Source organism: Protobothrops mucrosquamatus, unplaced genomic scaffold (assembly GCF_001527695.2).
Source record: "Protobothrops mucrosquamatus isolate PMUCROS unplaced genomic scaffold, P.Mucros_1.0 scaffold1470, whole genome shotgun sequence".
NCBI lineage: Eukaryota > Metazoa > Chordata > Lepidosauria > Squamata > Viperidae > Protobothrops > Protobothrops mucrosquamatus.
The window spans coordinates 207,182-227,625 of record NW_015387648.1 but is presented as its reverse complement, the minus strand read 5'-3'; the positions used below and the strand labels follow the sequence as shown (position 1 = coordinate 227,625).

Below are 20,444 nucleotides of genomic sequence, written 5' to 3'. Positions count from 1 at the left end.
TGCTACGGAGCAGTATATAAGCCTAAAATGCTATACTAAATGCTATTAGTAATGTCCCAAAGTTAATCCAACAGTTGTCAGTTGCAATTTGGGGACTTGGGATACAGTCACATTTCAGAACAGTGTGTTTTTATCCATATGTCCACTGTATTGAATGTGTTGAGATTGTTTACAGTGGAAATAAAATATTCAGAACTTGTTTCTCCCATCAGAAGTAAAATTATGCTTGAGCTCAAGTTTGTGTGCTTATTCTGGAATCATGTCTGGTTCTTAGAGGTGGCCTGGAGAAGTCCTTGCAGTTTTCTTGGCCAGTTTTTTGGGACTGTTTCCTTCCTGGGGCTGAGAGAAAGTGACTGGCCCAATGTCACTGTTTCCTGGTTTCTAGCCTGATGCCTTAATCATTACAACAAACTGTTTCTCAATTGTGGTTTAACACTGTCCAAACTAAGCTCACTATACTCAGTGATATGAAACATAATATTCATAGTAAAAATCAAGATGAATAAATTGGAAAAGAGAAACATGATGCTGTAGTTGGATTTTTCTTGAAAACTTAAAATAGTTCTGTCTATTGCAAGAAGTTGTGTGAGTAAAATCATGTTTTAAGTTAAGACAATCAAATAATCTAATAACTGGAAACCATGACTTTTGTTAGCTGTTGTTTTTAAATCTTTGAAATTTATTGACGTATCCTAATTTATAGAAAATATTATTTATTATAACAACTGATAAATCCCAGCTTGATATGGTAAGGTTCAATTGAAGTGTCATATTTTGTCTAAATTATTCAAAAGTTTCTAGATCTGTTTCATTAGATATTTTATTGGTGGTGCCCACAAAGTAAATGTTAGGTTTTATTAAGTATACTTTAAAAAAAAAAAAAAAAAGCCTCAGACACTTCATATTTTACCAGGTATATTTTTCCTTCTTTTAATGCAAAAGGGGATCCCCATTCTAAGTATGTTACAACAGATATGTGAATGGTGTAACAATAACAAAGTTTGCTTTTCACCACGCTAACATTTTTATTCATGTATAAACTGAAATAGTTTAAATCATTTTTATATGATCAACTAAATCAGTTTAGTGTCAATTAAATGTAATAGTCCAAAGATGGTTTATATACTGTTAATATACTTATTGGGCAAGTATAATTTAATGCACAACAATGGTTCTGCATTACTGTCCATTCTTTTCAACACTGCAAAATAGTACTTTATCGCATTGATTATTAAAACAAGCAGAAAATCTCTGAAATACTGTTTTTATTTCTATACAAATAAACTCTTTCTAAACGTAATTGATATACATGCTAGTACACCATTTATTTAGATAGATGTAGGATTTGATTAAGTTTTATAGGCATAATCCCTATATATGAAGAAATACTTCTCTGTTTCATCTTAGTGCCATTCTATAAATTTACAGTTGTACCTTAACAATGAAGGGTGTTATTATACAATGATGTATACAATTGTATCATATGGTACTGGAAAAAATATAGGAATATTTTCTTTGTTCCAGCAGTCCTAATTATAACAGCAAGAACAACAACAATGGCATGACAAAGTACCAATAACAGTGCATTGGAATATCTGCAAGAAATATCACTTGTCTGCAAGCAAGAACTAGTGGGACCACAAAACAGACAAAGTAATAGATAACAAAGAAACTAAAGTGCTCCGGGATTTTAGAATTCAAACAGACAAGCATCTGCCACATAACACCCCAGACTTAACAATTAGTGATACGAAAGATTTTTTAAAAGTCTGGATAGTGGAGATTGCAATACCTGCAGACAGCAGAATAGTAGAGAAAGAATATAGAAAAAATAATCACAAAGACCTGCAAATAGAAGTAGAATGACTTTGGCAAAAGAAAACAAAAGTAGTATCAAACAAAATTAAACAAATTTAACCTTGAATAGAATGCCAAGATATCTGGAGCATCACTTGAACACCATCAGCATTGATAAAATCCTCACCAGTCAATTGCAAAAAGCTATTTTAGTTGATATAGATTACATTCTGCAAAAATATGTTTAATATTACAACAGTTATCTATCCCAGGGGTCTGGGAAGGACTCAATAGATGGACAAAAAGGCCAAATACAGCCTAAACGTCTGCCTGAATGTGCAACCAACCATAATAATAAGCACCTGCTACATAACACTCAAGAGTTAACATTGATAAGAAAGAAAAAAATATGTCTGGATAGTGGATGTTGCAGTACCCAAAGACAGCATAATAGAAGAGAAAAGAACTGGAGAAAATCAGAAAATACAAAGACCTGCAAATAGAAGTAAACCGGCAGTGGCAAAAGAGAACAAAGTTAGTATCAATAGTAATAGGTGCTTTGGGTGCAGTCCCCCAAAATCTGGCATACTGCTTGAAGACATTTGTCATTGACAGAATTACCATCACTCAATTACAGAATGCAACTTTATTTGGTACAGTTTATATCCTGTAATGATACCTTTAACAAATAACATTTGTCTATCCCAGATCCTTGGGAAGAATTCGAAAGGTGGATAAAAATGCCAGATCCAGTCTAAGCATCTGGCCGATTATACAACTAACCATAATAATTAAAAAATAGTGTCGTGTAGTCGTTAAGCTGTAAGATAGCCTAGTTGTAGTCTATCCTTGGCCAAGGAAGTTCACTGGATGGCTTTGGCCAATCACTCCCTCTGTCCAAGCTTCCTCAGAGAATTGTTTTGATGAATAATAGAAAAGAATGCTCTATATGCTGCTTTCCACTGTTGATTGAAAGACAAACATTAAACCAAACCTATGCCTTATATGTTGTTTAACTCTTAGAGCAGTGTTTCTCAACCTTAGCAACTTAAGCTGTGTGGTCTCCAATTCCCAAAATCCCTCAGACAACATGCTGGCTGAAGAATTCTGGGAGTTGAAGTCTACACAGAGCTTAAAAGTTGTCAAGGTTGAAAAACACTGCCTTGGAGCATTAAGTTTTGTCATAACAATGCCATAGCAAGTAGAAGATATTGTACTCCCTGTGGTATCTCCAGAACTTTTGCAACCATATCAGTGCTTCCAAAGTGGAAGATGGAAAAATGAAATACTTTACGACCAGGACTGTGCTCCACTATGCTGAATTGAATCCTTGATTTTAATAGATAAAACAGTAGAGCTCAAGGCACATAATTGATACTTTTAAAACAGATGCTCAAAAGTTAGCTTTTAAATAATGTACATCTGTGTTTACCTAGAAGGGTAATGACCTCGAAATGAAGATGCTGCCTTGTTTAAACAAAGACTAAATATAATACTATCATTTGTTTCCTGTTCCTTAGAAAACTATCATAATGTTCTCTTTTAAAGGATAATTATTTCAAAAGTAATCTGTTCGTCAGTAAATATATTTGTCTAAGTGTTAATGCCTTGATATTACTATTTTAGGTTTTGGAAGACAATGATTATGGTCGTGCAGTGGATTGGTGGGGCCTTGGAGTTGTCATGTATGAAATGATGTGCGGCAGATTGCCATTCTACAACCAGGATCATGAAAAACTTTTTGAACTCATTCTAATGGAAGATATAAAATTTCCTCGAACTCTCTCATCTGATGCAAAATCATTGCTTTCAGGTCTCCTGATAAAAGATCCAAATAAACGGTAAGTTTCAAGTATAACCATTAGATATTAAAATATACAAGGGAATGAAAAAGAATGAAATGAGAATTGCTGTTTAAAAAAATCCTGTTTAAGCAACATGATGCTCTTTTCCCCATAGTGAACAGGAATTAAATAACTGATAACTTTTCTCTCTTGAACTATGGACTTTTTATAGGATCAGAAGCAGCAAAGTTTATAACTGAAGAGGTAATATCTCTTAAGAACTAAAATAGTGCTTAGTTAGTGAATACTGGACTTTCCAGTATTTGAATTATATATTACATTTCTAAATGTAATAAATTAAGTGTAAAAGTGATTAATTGGTAATTAGTTGCTAATAATGGGATATAATTATTAAGATTGTAGGTCTGTTCTTGGCTCTCAAAACTCAAAAAGAGGTATTAATGCTTTTGGATTGAGATTACAATGATGAAGCATAGAAGTCGCCCATATTTTCCTGAAGTGAATTGTAACCTGCTATAGAGTTTCAGAGAAAATAATGGCTCTGCACTTATCAAATTACTTCCTTTAAGTAATTTAGGAATTTAGGTGTAAAAACGTCATGGTGTCATAACTCTAGTTGGGCACTCTTCTTCTCCTTGTAAATTCAGTTGTCTTGTTTGAATCAACAAGTTCTGCAGCTTAATTTAATAGATAGCAGTATTATGGAATGTAAGGGTATAACATAGCACCTCTCTGTAATTCTGTAAATTTGTCTTTTCCTAGGATTGACAGCAATGATCTCAGGAAAAGGCATATCTCAGTAGTTGCATGGAAGCAAATGCAGAATTTGCTACATTTTATTCATATTCCTTAGAAAACGGTCACAGACACCTATATTTTTATTTATACCTTTATATTTATACACATAAACACACAGTATAATTGTTCCTTTATGTTGCCGTATGCCATAATTGAAATCATAACCCTAATCATAATACTAATATGATGAAACATGCTTTATGATGCCATGATACAAGGGGAGAAGTTTGCATTGCAACTTTGTGGTACATTGCTCATTACAGGCTCACCTTGTTCCTCTTAGCAAACTAAAGTAGCATAAAAATACTCAAAATATATAATTTTAAATAGATTTTATGAAAAAAAATATATAATATAAACTACATTAAAAAAAAAAGATAGAGTAAATGTGAAAGAGAAAAAAGAACACAAACATATACAAACAAACATTTGAAAAGCCTTAGACATTGAATGAATTAGAAGGGAGTTATATCCTGAATATGTTTATGGCCTAATGAGAATATTTATAGTGAGGTAAGCAAGATAGTCTTATTGTATGAAGGAGAAAAAAATGAAAAAGCTAATTTTGAATAAGTTTGGTTATCTTTAAATGTAAACAGGGAAATGGTAACGTAACATTACTAAAATTATAGCATTATTTAAAAATGTATAAAAAACTGAAAAAAAGAGTAGAAAGAGTAGTTTTTTTTAACAAAACCAGAAAGTATGGTAGCAATTTTTAGAAATAAAACAGGAAAGTTATACCAAGCCATAGTGTAAAATATCACTTTCTCAAGATTGGAAATGTGTTCAAGTTGTTTTGATAAACACTGTGACTGATAGAAGCACTAAGGCATACTTCATAGGATCTCAATTTCCTGAATTGTGTCTTTTATCTTACAACACTTTCAGATATTATTACTTTGACTGATAGCTGCCAATCTCGCATACATGATGCTGGGTGATTTACAAAAAAATAAAACAAATAATATAAAATAAAAAAACATAGGATCCAAAAATCATAAAATAACCATCAACAATACCAACAGATTGGCTCTATCACATAGGAGGGGCCCAGTTGACGTAAAAGGAACAGAAATTGCAGAAAACTCTTTCTAATGTGCCTTTGTCTCATGCAAAATTCAGTTTTTGCTTTAGAATTAAAATCTGTATGAGCATTCCTATATTTTCAATCCAATTAGTTTAGATAGCAAATTTTAATAACTGCAAGTGAAAGTACATGAGTTCCAAATTGTATTAAGGAAGGTATATAATAATATATGCATTGTTAATTTTTCAAAACAAATTCTCCAACTTGAAAGTTGTGTTTTTAATTATTAAATGGCTTACTTATTAAATCTCAAGTTATTTCATGGAATAAATTTAATTTTTTTTAGGGATCACATGGGTCTCTGGGTATTTTTTTCCCCTCTTTTCTTTTTTTTACTAATAAGAATTGTATTATTTACACTCTTCCCCCCAATAGTCTTGGTGGAGGACCAGATGATGCTAAAGAAATTATGCGACACAGCTTCTTTGCTGGAGTAAATTGGCAAGATGTATATGATAAAAAGGTAGGTTTATATCAGATAAAACAGAATCCCTAAGAAATCCCAAAGAGAATATACCTTATTTCAAGTACAACAAATGTATATCAAGTAAATGCATATCAGGTAAAAGGTAGCAAACTAGCAAACAACAACAAACCCCCAGTATAGCTAAGCGTATCCTTCTTGTTTGCTTCATGTTCCAATGGTGGGAAGGAAACTATTGCAGCTCTGCAAACCATTCTGAAGGATGCTTTGCTGCTCAGAGTCTTGAGGTATCTGTGATTTTTGAAGTCTTTGTGTGGCCATTTTAGGACTTTTTCTTAGGGACAGTGAAAGCATTTCCATTGGGATAGTTGCTGAAATGAACCATCTTACCTCAGTGTTCCAAGCAGAAGATCCAGAAGATCACTTTCTGTAGCTTTCCTGTCAGTAGCTTACAACTTTTTTACTCATCTTTCCTTTGGACTTTATAAGCCTAATCTATAACTTAGTGTAAGTCTTGAAGTACTATGTCATATTGAAGAAGGAATTCTTGTACGGGCTATTAGTATTGCTGCAAAATTTGGGTTGGAGGGAGTGTTAAGCGTCCTCAGGTAATTTTTAACATACTGAAACTTTACAATGTGACAGCATTTTAATATTACTTAAATATGTTTCTTTGAAAATCTATTTTTAAAGGATTTTCAAACATCCCTTAATCTAGGTTTGGGAAAGAATATTAGTTAGGTTTTTGTCTATAGCTGAGGAACAAGAAAGGAAATTGCTCAGAAGTAATTCTACATACCTTTCTTGGGTTTTAGGGCCAAATATCTTTGGTGAGAGTGAGTGAGGCCCTTCCAACCTTGTATTGTGTGGGTTCATTTTTTTAATTACTATCTTTTTTTCATCCTTGCCATATTTTATTCTTCAGTTTTGTTTATTTTGTTTATTTTATCTTGTTTTTAGTGTTTTTATTTGTGAACTGCCTGCAGTTGTTTGATGTTGGGCAGCATATAGATTTTAAAATAATTACAAATATTTTCCTAGTTCCAAATTATGTTGAATATTTTCTGAGATCTCTGAATTAACAGTGTACGCATTGAGATTAACACAGTTTAATAATTTGCAGCAGAATCCTCTGCATATTTTTCTAGAAATCAAACTATGTTTGGTGGAACTTATTATTTGGTGAGTGTTTACAGGGTTGTATTATTAAAGATTGATGAATTATAAATTAAAACAATGGGGAAAGTTTATGTCAAATTGTATTGATTTATCACATAGTTTCAAACTTCTTTTTTAAAAACTAAAGGGAAGGGAAAATGCTTTTTCACTGATATTTATTTGGTATTGAAAAAATAATTTAGCAAATATAAACATAACACGTTTTCTGTGGCAATTTGCAACTTGCTGTAGAGTTGGATACTACTGGAACAGTACATGAACGCTGACAGCAAATAAATAATGAAGCTAATTAGCAAACGTCAGCTATTTTATGCAATTCCCAAAAAAATTCACACTATTCAAAATAGAAGAGTAAATTTATTAACATTTTCCCAATCTCCAGGTGCTAAGTTTGTGAAAGTAAAAAAAGAATATTCTGTAATTGCATCTTAAAAACATTTACAAAAATTAATAACAGAAGCTTTTTTGATAAATAAATGAGTAAAAGGGAAAATAAAATTCAGGGTAATTTTAATTATAGTGGCACAGTGGTTAGAATATAGTATTGCAGGCTAAAAAACTCTGCCCACAGCCATAAATTCAATCCTGACCAGCTCAAGGTTGATTAGGCCTTCCATCCTTCCAAGGTCAGTAAAATGAGAACCCAGTTTGTTGAGGGCAATATGTTGACTCTGTAAACTGCCCTGAGTGTGCTGTAAAACACTATCAAGTGGTATATAAGTCTAAGTGCCTTTGCTATTATTTAAAAGTCTTTAATACTTAATATTCATGTCTATACTATAAGAAAGAATACAAAATATTCTTCTGTATTTTCTACATTAAGAGATACATGGACTCTAGAACTAATTTGCTTAATTTCACTGGGCTGTATCCTAAAAACCATAGCTGGAATCCAGCTTCTGGAAAGTGGAGGCCTTGTAGCCTCTGTCAGCAGAGCTCCCAGTACACTCAGTGTTTGGACCTCCTTCAGAATTGATCTTTCTCCAAAACAGGAATATCCCAGCATTGGTAAGGATGGGAACCAGAAACACATGGAGATGTGATGTTAATTAAAGTTAAGTTTATTAGTTTGTATAAACTAATACTATTAGTTTGTATAAACTAATACAATAAATAACCAGTGTATGTCTGTCTAATATCCAGTATTTTTGCTAGGTGAGTGCAGTGTGCACATGTGAACTTATAACACAAATACAACCAGTTTGCGATAAACTTGTGATACTAAAACTGCTATTGGAAATATTTTATTCATTTCTACTAGGAACTGGATTCATGTCATAAGTTCTAAAAGATGTGCATTTTGCTTCTGGTTCAATTCTGGTTCAACTCATATTTCTCATAAGTTTCTATTATAAATATTAGGTCTTTTTCTGTTTAAAAATTGATGAATTATTTCTAAATTCTCAGCTGTACATTCACATATGTAGAAAACTAATCTGCAAACTTTTGACATTATGTATTGAAGCTGTGAAAAGATTATGGCTTTGTGTGTGTGTAGCAATCTAATAGTTAAACTCTAATTTTATAGACAGAATTTGGAGCTGTCCAATTTTAGTCCAAATAAGGGTAGTGTCACACTCACATTAAGTATTCACGCATAAGATGTCTGAGTTTCTCAAATATTAATACATTATATTGAATTACACATTATTTGGATTTAAGGTAAAACATATATTAAATTTGTATCATGCTTTTTTCAAACAAGTACTCAAGTCAATTATCAAAAAGATTAAGATAGAATAACTTACAATTATTAAAATTCTAAATTCCTAATCCATTAATATAGGTTGAAGAAAATGTAACATTTTTTTCCTGCTTTCCAGTCTGAAAACACAAACTGACCACAAACATACATGCCTTGCATACAATCCAGATGTATTAACAAACATCCAAGTATATAGGATACCTCTCCTTCACAGTCATTGATTGATAATACTGCGAGCTGCAGACAGGATTGCTTGAATAGTTGAGAAAAACTAATGATTTTAACTCCCGTGCATAAATTTTTCTATGCTTTGCAACTGTATCCACATACTTCAGGAATTATCTCTCAGGGGTCCCCAACCTGTGGGTCATGGCCCAGTACTGGGCCATGGCCTATTGGCCACTGGGCCGTGTGAGTGGCTGGTTGGTGCGCACATGTGTGTGTGCGCGCACACACTCCCACTCATACAAGCATCATCATAGGCGTTTGTAGTCCCACTTGCTTGAGCGCTGCGGGCATTCGCAGCTCCACTCACTTTAGTGTCGTGGGCACTCATGGCCCCACTCGCATGAACGTGTTCCATGAGCATGCACACCTGTGCTCACGTGTTTATCCCTCCCACAAAAACATCTCTTCCCCCTCTCCCCACTCTGCGCCTCCAACCCCAAAAGGTTGGGGAACTCTGTCTCAGATGATCTTATGACAGATACTTATATAAAGATATAGACACATAGATATAAAAATATAGACTCAGAAAAAAATTAGGAATCAAACCATGTTTCTCCCAATCTTTTTATCTTTTTCCCAAAAAAATATTTCATTCACTCAAAGAATTTTTTATTAATTTTTCTTTCACTATGGATTCAAACTTTTCAGAAATTTAATATCTCCAAAACCATAAGCATTTGCACATGTAAACACAAAGGGATTGTGGACTGTCTATATTTAGATGCTTTCTATTGTCCTTCAACTGAATATTAGTATTTCTTGAATTAAAAATCCTTTTGTTAGAAAACTGACTCATTTGTGTGCATGTGTACACATATAGAGACTTGAAGGTTTGTAGAGTTTAAGAATCCATTTAAAGTTTTTAATAAAATAGTATTTATTAAAATAGTAAAAACAATTCTTCTCACATTTCTCATCTCATCTAATGTAATGGTCAAATCATTTGCTTTATAAACTATGTTGGTTAATGAGCAAATGAGGTAACTAATCTTGGTTTGCAACTTGCAAAAATTTCAGTGATCTTTTATTTGTTATATACAAAACATTTACAAATATTTGTTAGTTTGTATTCCTGTATGTACTAGTAGTGACTTCAAATATTATAGAATATTTTCAGCAAAGCTGAACTATAATATTTTTATCAGTTATTATATATCTGTGACCTAATTTACTTCAATTTAAAGTTGATTTAATACATAATATTTATTTATTTATTTAAAAATATATTGGTGACCCAATAAATATATATAAACATAAATAATATATAATAAACATTATAATTAATGGGGGGGGGCTAGAAAATCCCTTTAAAAAGTGGCATTGATTCTGTTTTCAACCTGGATATAGAAAATGATACACATTTGTTCCAATTTAAAATCACTGATGTGGCTGTGGATTTTGTAAATGTTTTTTATGTATCACAAACATTCCCAGTACTGTTGAACTAAGGAAGCACTACAGGTAATCTTGACTTATAACCAGTCGCTTAACTCTTGTTCTAAGTTATGACAGACCTCCCCAATGTTTTTAACAACCTATTTTCAGAGTTATGATGGCTGCACATAACTTTAACCCTAACCCTTAACCCTAACTCTCCTTCTGCGGTCACGTAGATTGCATTTTGGATGCTTGGCAACTGGCTTACATTTATAGCTCTTTGCAGCATCCCACATGACTACGATTTTTGCCAGTTTTCAGTGTTTACCTTCGGTTTCCAGCAAAAAACCCACCTACTGGTGGGAAAATGGATTTGCTTAATAACTGGGCTTGTTGTTTAACAGTCATTGTAAAAACAGTTATAATTTCAAATGCAGTCACATGATGCCTTGACTTACAACCTCAGCAACTTACAAACATAATTCCAGACTCAGTTATGGTTGTAAGTTGTGAGCTACCTGTAGTCCAATTTAGCTTCATCTTGCCTAAGGAGTTAATATCTTCATAAAGGAAACTTACACCTTGGATTTGTAATAGTTTTATGAAAGGCAATTAAGTAGTACAGACTTTATTATTTTACCAGTATTCTCATTTAATCATGTTTTTAAATGTACGTTTTCTCCTTTCGAAATGGTGATATTTGCATAATTAGTAAGCCTAGTGATGCATAAGTTTGATGGCCTTATAAAAATAACCAAATTTTTATTGCACTTTATATGTTCCTTTTGGTTAACATTGGGAGATACTAGATCCAAAATATTGAAATATTTTTAACATTTGACTACATTTGGGGTATATGTATTTATAAAATAGTTTTATGTTGAGCAGGAATTGTTTTTAAATCAAATCATAACTTTTGCTTCCTTTATGCCTTCAGTGAAGTTTCTTGGATTTCAGCAAAATAAAATAACCTCAAAATATATGGCAATATGTGTTGTAGATACTGTACAATTTTTCACAATATGGTTTCTTTCAAATATTGTATTACTGTATTTGTAAATTGACTGTGTACCAGAATAGTGCATGTACCTCTTGTTTCGTAGGATGCTAGCAACTGACTGAGTAATTTTAGAGTGAGCATGACTGGGGCAAAACTGGGTTTTGGTTGTACTTATGGCATAGTATCAAAATGGGCTACAACTGACGGTTATTGTATCCAGACATCAGCAGTGAATGCGGAATGCTAATTAACTATTTTTTGTCCATTTTCTGATTTCTCATCCCAGCATTTTGACTGATGAAAACCATGACAGGCAATTGAAGTCAATATTTTTGGATAATAATCATGGCTTACAGATGACTGTGAATTTATGGTGAAGAGTATGATTTTAAAAATTAAAGGAAAAACTATGTGGGAAGTCTGAAATCGATCTGAATCAAAATAATCTGATCTGTAGAGAGGAGTTAGTGAATGTATGCATGGAATTAAAGATGTACGTTTAGTTATGAAATTAGTATATTAAAATGTATACAAGAAAATATGAAAATAAGAATTCATAGGTTACTGCTAATTGTGTGTTATACTACAATGAATGGAGATAATAAAAGAACTGGGAGTGCACTTTGGGGACGGGGAGGAGTGCAACATTGGAATAGACGTGACCTTAGAAAAAAAGTTTTTATGTTAAGTGACAAGAATGGATGGGAGGGAGGCAAGATGAGGCAAAACAAAAAAAAAAAAAAAGAGAGAGATTGGGTCATTCAGTGACAGACTGAGTGAAAATGGTGATTGGCTAATGTCTGTTATCTTGAACATATGGATGCATGTGTACACAAAGCTAATGAATGAGTCTAAAGTGATTATTTCTGTTGTTAGTTTAAGAGAATTACTGAAGGATACAAGTATGATGAGAAACCCTTACATCATTTTTTAGTGTTGAACTTGAGAAAAAAATGGTCATGGGAAAAAAAGAAAAAGGTTAAATAAACTAGAGTGAAAGTTCATTGACTCAGGAAGAGGAGGTATGAGCTGTATTTAAAAAAGCATTAAAAATAATTCAATCTCTCAATAGAATGAATAGAAACTGGATGTAAGGTAATGTTGAAGTTGCTCTAGAGTACCATAGAAATGTTTGAATTTACACTGATGGAAAGAATGAAAAAGAAAGCTTGGTGAAATGATGAAAGCGAAAAGGCTCTGGGTAAGAAAAAAAATGCATGCTCTAGAACAGACATGTCAAACTCGTGATGTCACATGACGTCATGCAACGTATCGGGACAGTTTTGCCATTGCTGGCAATGGGGTAGACGTGGCTTCCACGTGACGCATCCGGCCCACAGGCCAGCAGTTTGACACCCCTGCTCTAGAATAATTGCTGAAAAAACATGTATATTTATTTCTTTCATTTATATGGCTGCTCCACTCACAAAAAAGATCTTGGGCAACATATAGTTCAGACATGTCAAACACAAGGCCCGGGGGCCGGATGCAACCCGCGAAGTCATCCTGGAAACAGTGAGGGAACGGCCCCTGCTGCCTTGGCCCTGGCCCAGGCCGGCCAGGAGCCAATGTACAATTTTGTGGTGGCCACCTGTGCTGAAATGCATTCAGTCTTAGCTCCACAAGGCCATCCAGAAACAGCGAGAAACCAGCCCCTGCCGCAATGGCCCCGCCCCCTGGGTGCATGTTGGGGAGATGTCACCCTTTGTGAGGAATGAAGAAATGCACCATGCCTTGGCGCTTGCTCCGGTCCCACCTCCTTCTGCCAGAGACCCTCAGATCTGCCCCACTCCTGCCCAGGCCACCACAGGCACCCTTGACGATGTAGAGCTGGCCATGCCCACCCAGTAGGCTGCACCCACCCTGGCCACACCCACCCGGCCCCCCCAAGGGCAACCGCAATGCTGATGCGGCCCTCAATGAAATTGAGTTTGACACCCCTGATATAGTTAGATCAAAGCATAAAAAACAAATGTTAAAACAAAATGCAGCATTCAGTACAGAATAACCAAGCCAACTATCACATATTTCATTCATGTTGTTTCATTGTCTGGATGGCTTATTCTATGCTTTAAAGTCCTAGGGGAAGAATCAGGTTTTCAGACCCATGAAACAGGACAGCAGGATCAGGGTCATCTAAATCTTTGGGAAAGCGTTCCATAGGGCAAGTGTTGTGACAGTGAAAGCATGCCTCCTGGTCCTGCCAGGTGACACTGTTTCTTATAAAAGTCCCACAGCATGCCCATTCTGCCAGATTCCATAGGATGAACAGAGATAATTGTGACAGATGGTCACACAAATAACCTGGCCCTGTGCCGTGAAGGACTTTATAGGTGATAATCAGCACTTTGAATTGCATCCAGAAGCCTAAAAGGAACTAGTATAGTTCACAAAATAATGGTGCTATATGCAACATGTCTTCAGGACCACCAGACCCCAGAGGTCCTGAAGTCTGGAGCAGTTGGGGAAGTTGGGGAAAAAAGAAAACAGTCTAGTCCCCCCCCCAGATCAAATAATAGCATGTTTGAGGCAATATGGCTGCTTGCACTATGGTAGGTGATATGACAGCTGCAGGATGCAGATTGGCAGTCCAACTGAGCCACCTGCTGCTCCTGTTCTCATTGCAACGCATATTCCAGACATCTTCTGGAATGTAAAGGGCAGGCAGCATAGGGGTGCTGTCAGCACAATACTCGGGGAGAGGAAAACACTCCAGCCAGATACGCTGTATTATTACCCGAGGGAGGAATAAAGCCAGTGTTGCCACCATTGCAGAACCGATTAAATTTTCTCAGTGAAATGGCAGCAACTCCTGCTCAATTCTCCCATTCACTGAAAGCTAATCAGTGGTACTTCATTATTGCGTTTCCACTGTCCAATTGCTGACTGGTTGCACAATTCTTGGCAAAAAGGAGAGCTGTGGAAAGGTATAGTTGCCTCAGAGGCCCTCTGTGACATGAGCCACCACTACTGCTCAGATGCCACAAAGCCTCACTGCCACGATCTCATCCAAAGAGGTTCTAAAAACCTCCACCTTTTACCTAGGACTTTTAAAAATCTGTCTAGTTCAGCGGTCCCCAACTTTTTCAGCTCTGCAGACTGGTGGTGGTGGTGGTGGTGGAGTTGGCGGGGGGGAAGGGGATGGTTTTACAAGCATGCTGCTTGCTCAAATGCAGCTTTGTGCGTTTTCCTGCCACTTGCGCAGCTGAGTTCCAAATGGGCCACGGCCTGGCACCAGGATATAGACCAGGGTTGGAGACCCCTGCTATAGCTCTTATTCAGTATATTTATTTCTATAAAACTTAACTCTCCCATCCCTAGCACACATCTGGCCTTGGCACAATTGGGAGTGGGGAGATTTTGTAATGTATGTGGAGTAGAGGATGTGGAGGATGAATGTGCAAAGAAGTGAAAATGGTTATGAGAGTCATTGTTGAATGAAATTTATGAGTAATATGTAAAATATAATCAAATAAGTTCATTTATTTTACATCAACACTGATAAGAAATATAAAGAACAAAAAGCTTTAGGACACCGTGAAAGCAAGGCTGGTTTACAAAGTATAAAGGCAAAAAATATATAGTGAATGATGTTCTTATGAACTGCCTTTATTTTGTTTTTGTTTACTTCTTCTTTTTGCTGCTTTATAACATTGCTTACCCTGAAGAAAATTGCCTGAATACTCTCTGTACCTATTACTAAGATTTATTGTTTTATCTAACACCAATTAATTTGAAAGTTCTGCTTTTTCTATGTGAGAACTTTGAGATTAGAGTAACTACCATCTGAGCACATCCTCTTTGGTCTGATTTTGCTGATGTAGAAAGTGTTTTAATAGTTTGTTTTTAAGTTAATGAATGTTTTCTAAAAAATGTATATCATAAATCCTGTATATAGTATATAAGTCTGATTAAGATTTAATTACAGATACACCGATCCAAAACAGAAAAAACCCTAAAATAATTAGTTTATAAGGACCTTTGATCTAAAAAGCCTGATACGAAAGGGCAGATTAATGCTGATTCAGCTTCTTTGCTGTTAGGTGGCAGTCTTGCGAAGCTGCTAAGTTTCTTTCTTGACTTTCTGGATTTTCAGGAAAAGAAGGAAGGATAGATGAATAGATATAGATATAGAAAAAAAAGTTAAGATTTTCAGGTTTGAAATGATTATCTAAAACATAGAATAATAAGAGTTGGAAGGGATCTTGGAGGTCTTCTAGTAAAACACCTTGTTCAGCTGTATCACTCTGTACAAAATGGCTGTCCAATCTCCTCTTGAAAACTTCCAATGATGGAGCATTTACATCTTCTGGAAGTAAGCCGTTCCACTGACTAATTGTTCTCACTGTCAGGAAATTTTCAATTTAGTTCTATGTAGGTTGGATCTCTCTTTAATGATCTTCCACCTGTTACTTCTTGTCCAGCCCTCAGTTACCTTGGAGAATAAACCAACTCCTTCTTCTCTGTCACAGCCTTCAAGTAGTGGTAGACTGCTATCATATCATCCCTAGTCCTTCTCTTTGTAAGACTTGGCATACCTAATTTCCTTAATATCGTTTATCATATGGCTTCGCCTCCAGACCTTTTATCAGCTTTGTTGCTCTTCTTTGCCCTGTTTCTATAGTCTCTCTATTTTGTATTGTAGTGATCAGAATGGGATACAGTATTCCAAGTGTGGTCTCACCAGTGCAGTATAAAACGGTACTATCACTTCACATGATCTTTACACCATCCCTTTTTGGCTTTTTTTGGCAGCAGCAACAGCACACTGCGGGCTCATACTTAAGTGGTGGTCTACTAGGACACCTAGATCCCTCTCATAGTTGCTACTGTTAAGCAGGTACCATCTACTCTATATCTGTGCATTTCTTTTTTATTGCCTATGTGTAGGACCCTGATTTTCTCACTATTGAATTGCATATTGTTGGATAGGGCCCAGTCTGTTCAGGTCCTTCTAAATCTTGAGTCTTCCATCTAAAGAATTAGCTGTTTTTCCCAGTTTGGTGTCTTCTGTAAATTTGCTGAGTTCCTTGTCTATTCTTTGTCATTTATGAAGATACTGAAGAGCACTGAACCTAAGAGAGAACCTTGAGGTACCCTACTCTGGCTTCTTTCCATTGAGGAATACCCACTGAATGCAGTTGGTCAGCCAGTTGCAAATCCATCTGGTGGTAGTACTTTCTATCTACATTGTTCTATCTTACAAAGACGTAGGCTGTGGACTACTGTGGATAGGTATTCTGTTATCAGTTTCTTACCTACTTTGATTTGCATTCCTATTCTGTCTCCTATGGTGCTGCTTTTGATAGGCTGAACTATTTTTTCCTTTTGCATGAAGACAGATGCAAAGAATGAATTAAGCAGTTCTGCTTTCTCCCTGCTATCCATCACCTCCTTGCCATCTAGAAGTTTCTATAAACCACATGAAACTTTTTTTTAGTCATCGTGGAAGACAGGTTTAAGAAACCAAGACATACAGTACATGCAGGGGAAAGGATGATGTGGGAAAATTGGAATATAATGTACAGTGTGTTCAAGGCCATTTATTTCAATAAATGGACGATTCAAGTTGTGATGTTTATGTTAATGGATGTATTTTCATTTTAGCTTTTTAATATAATGGGTTACTTTAAAATGGGAATAAAATGCTTATCAAATAAATAAAGACTTGTTTGTGATTTATGATTTTTTTATTTTGTAAGACTGCTTTTTTCCCTCTCTGTAATTGCTAAAATAGAAATTCATTAGGCTAAGACTTGGCCAAACTAGTTTCTTAGTTGGCATTTGGGTTTCAGTTACTCTGTTACCTGTTCTTAACTAGTAAGATAAAATTAATTAATCTTTTCCCTCTTTTTACAATCCTACTTTTAAATTGAAAATGTTCATATTTATTAATAAGCATTTTTCTTCACTACACCTTCAGCTTGTTCCTCCTTTTAAACCTCAAGTGACATCTGAGACGGACACCAGATACTTTGATGAAGAGTTTACTGCTCAAACTATTACAATAACACCACCTGAAAAATGTAAGTATCTCATTATTAAGGAAGGTAGGAGAGGGGGAATTCACATTTCATTTATTTGATTATGAAGAATCTAAGACATAATCTTAGATTATGAAGCTATTATAGCAAATAATAGCTATAATAGTAATTTGTGAATGTTAGCATCTAATTATTACACCAGTCATTGCAGAGGGTCCCTGGGTAGAGATGGGAAGGCCTGGAAAAAAACTGGAAAAGTTGGGGAAAACAGTTCCCCCTCATTTTTTCCCAAACATCTTTGAGAAAAAATAAAAATAAAAAACCCTGTTTTCCCCCCCAATTTTTTTGTTTTTTCCCCAGGCCTTCCCATATCTATCCCTGGGAGGCAGAAAGGTCTGCCAGCAAGAAGAGAAGAAGGTTGATAGTTCATTCAATTTCCCCCTTTTTCTCCTCCCCTTTTTGGCACCCTATTCTTCCCAAATTCTTTTTGGTAGGTGTCTTCAATAGTGGAGGTCTGTGTTACTCACATTCATCCAAATCGACAGGACAAAGCTGTTATGAGGTATAAAAAACTGCAGAGACAGAATAAGGAGTTATTGGCTAGCTTTTATTTCTATATGTATTGAGTGTATCTGAAGCTATCTAAGAGATGTTATACTGTAGTAGGAAATTTTCAGTGATGATTTTTTAAAACATATTTATGTACTCTGATGTACTCTAATTTAGAAAGATAAAAAAGCCCCTGTGATTAATACAAGATGGGTTGGATGAGTAGGTGGGAATCAGTTCAAGAGTTCGAAGTATTAACCTACAGCAGTGGGAGTCTATTTAATCTATTTCTTCACCCTACTGATTATCGAACATCCTTCTTTTGTAAACCTACTACAAAAGAATTCTGAAGACTTGTTACATTTACATTTTGCACTAGGCCTAATAATTAATCCTATTTTGTTTAGTCCATTCTGCTTCTCGTTTTAATAAACATTTGCAAAAATAGTCTTCAGTTTTACATATCTCTACAAAAGATCATAGTAAACAAACACAAAAATAATTTCATGTTTAAAAATTTCATGTTTACTAATTGGCAACTTGAAGTATAAAATGTATATTAAAATCTTCCAACAATAAAATTTAAAAGGCAAAATGTGAATTTTTTTTCACATACCTTCATTGAACTAGTCTAAAAAAATGCATTTAAGACAATATCATTCTAATAATAAAATATGTGCAAATATATGTCAATATAGAGGAACATATTAGTCATTTTTTATGAGGCTACCTTTAATCTTCAATTCCACAGATGATGAAGATGGCATGGACTGCATGGACAATGAGAGACGACCACATTTCCCTCAGTTTTCTTATTCTGCAAGTGGACGGGAATAACTTCCTGTTTTGTATTCTTGCTATAGAGACATACTCAATTTATCACTGAAAATGATTCCTGAACATCACCACCAGTCCTTGTTATTATTTAGGAGAGCGGAGCACTTTCAGAAATCATTCCTAATTGATGGAGTTCCTTTTTTGATTAATTAGCCTATTTGATTTATCTGCATGAGGTGTTACATTGGTCTAAGTTGACCTGCGGTTACTGCTGTCTCAACATGAAAGTCATAGCAAAAAGCATTCCCCAAATATTATATTAGATGGCAAATTCTCAGTTGCATGATTTGTGCACAATGAGCTCTTATTCTCTTACCTTCTCAGAGCAGAGGTTAAAGGGCATGCTGGTCTGTGATAACAGTACTTTCTCCTTTCTAAAAGGCAGATATAAATTCTAAAACGTGATTAATTAGGATGTTTTTTCAAGCTGATTGGAGCTTGACAGAACTAGAAACTATATAAATTATTTTTTAACTGTTGGATACTATCCAAGAAGCAAAAAGTCTGGGATCACCTACTTTCCCATTTAGACTTCCAGATTCATGTGCAATTATGGAGAATGGGACATTTAAATGGAAGAAATTATAACATAAAAGCAGCAAGTGAAGTTGTTTCAACCTCTTATGATTTGTGTCTTGTGCTTTCCTTTTTCTTTGTTGATATTCATCACCCCTGGAGGCTGAAGAATTTAGACAAGCTTAACAACATTGCTTTTCACCAAAATTTGTATACCAAGGTAAACAATTGTTTACCTTTTATGTTTTTTGAGTTTATGAACTAGTTTCTTTTTCTTCAGATGTTTTAATTGAATATTTTGTTACACTTCAGTAGTATTTATTTTTAGTGACAATGATTGTATGTGTCATGTTTGCAATGCTGCTACATCCTAGAAGAGGCTTGCAATTTATTTTATAATGTACGGAAGAACTGTACAAGCTGAACAAAAGAATGCACTTTTTTCTATGTGAAAATGTTAACAAAATTCTGAAAGTGTACCTTGTACTTAGAATTTGGTTTTTATAGTTAAACTATTTCATTATGGTCAAGGAAAAAAATCCCAACCCATGTATCCCAATCGTTTGCACAGTCTTTACTGAAGTTGAATGTTGTATAAAAGTTGGATAACCCTTGAAAATTTTTAAGTTACCAAGGCCACAATGATTACAAGAAATGCATTGTAAAGTTTTGAACATTTAGTTAGATTGATAGGAGTATCTGTTTTAAAATACCGTATTAGTTTTAGCCATGACAGATGCAACATTTTTAGTAAACCTAATTCTCAAAATATTTATTAAATAGGATGTTTGAATATTTATTTTTTCATTTAAAAGATTTTAAAAAATAAACATGTGATGAAAGGCAATTTATTACATGGCCTTTGGTGACAGGAGTTGAGATTTTCTAAAGGAGCTAGTAAGTGTAATAGCGCATGCCAGATTAGCCCTGAAGGATGATCTGTGGGATTATAACTGACAATTCTTGACTTCATTCTTTGTAACTCCTATAATCTTTTAAGCTCTTATATGACTTTTCTAAGTCTTATGAAAGCTGTCTTCATGACTTTAAAAAATATTTACATGCAATTGTATCCATCTCTTGATGCAGAAAATGTACATACTTTGAAGTATCACTGCAGGCGGTGGAACATGCTACGGTTATCAAGAGGCATGT

General features: G+C 34.7%; 1 protein-coding gene across 1 annotated transcript in view; it reads left to right on the top strand.

Moving 5' to 3' along the window:
* The window catches only part of AKT3 (AKT serine/threonine kinase 3), a 63,401-nt gene extending 44,628 nt beyond the window's left edge, over window positions 1-18,773 (top strand). Inside the window, exons 8-11 of the mRNA XM_015822124.1 lie at window positions 3,424-3,638; window positions 5,866-5,953; window positions 17,327-17,429; window positions 18,688-18,773. Of these exons, the coding sequence (XP_015677610.1) occupies window positions 3,424-3,638; window positions 5,866-5,953; window positions 17,327-17,429; window positions 18,688-18,773 (492 nt within the window). The remainder of the gene's footprint in view (window positions 1-3,423; window positions 3,639-5,865; window positions 5,954-17,326; window positions 17,430-18,687) is intronic.
* The last annotated feature ends 1,671 nt before the right edge of the window (window positions 18,774-20,444 follow it).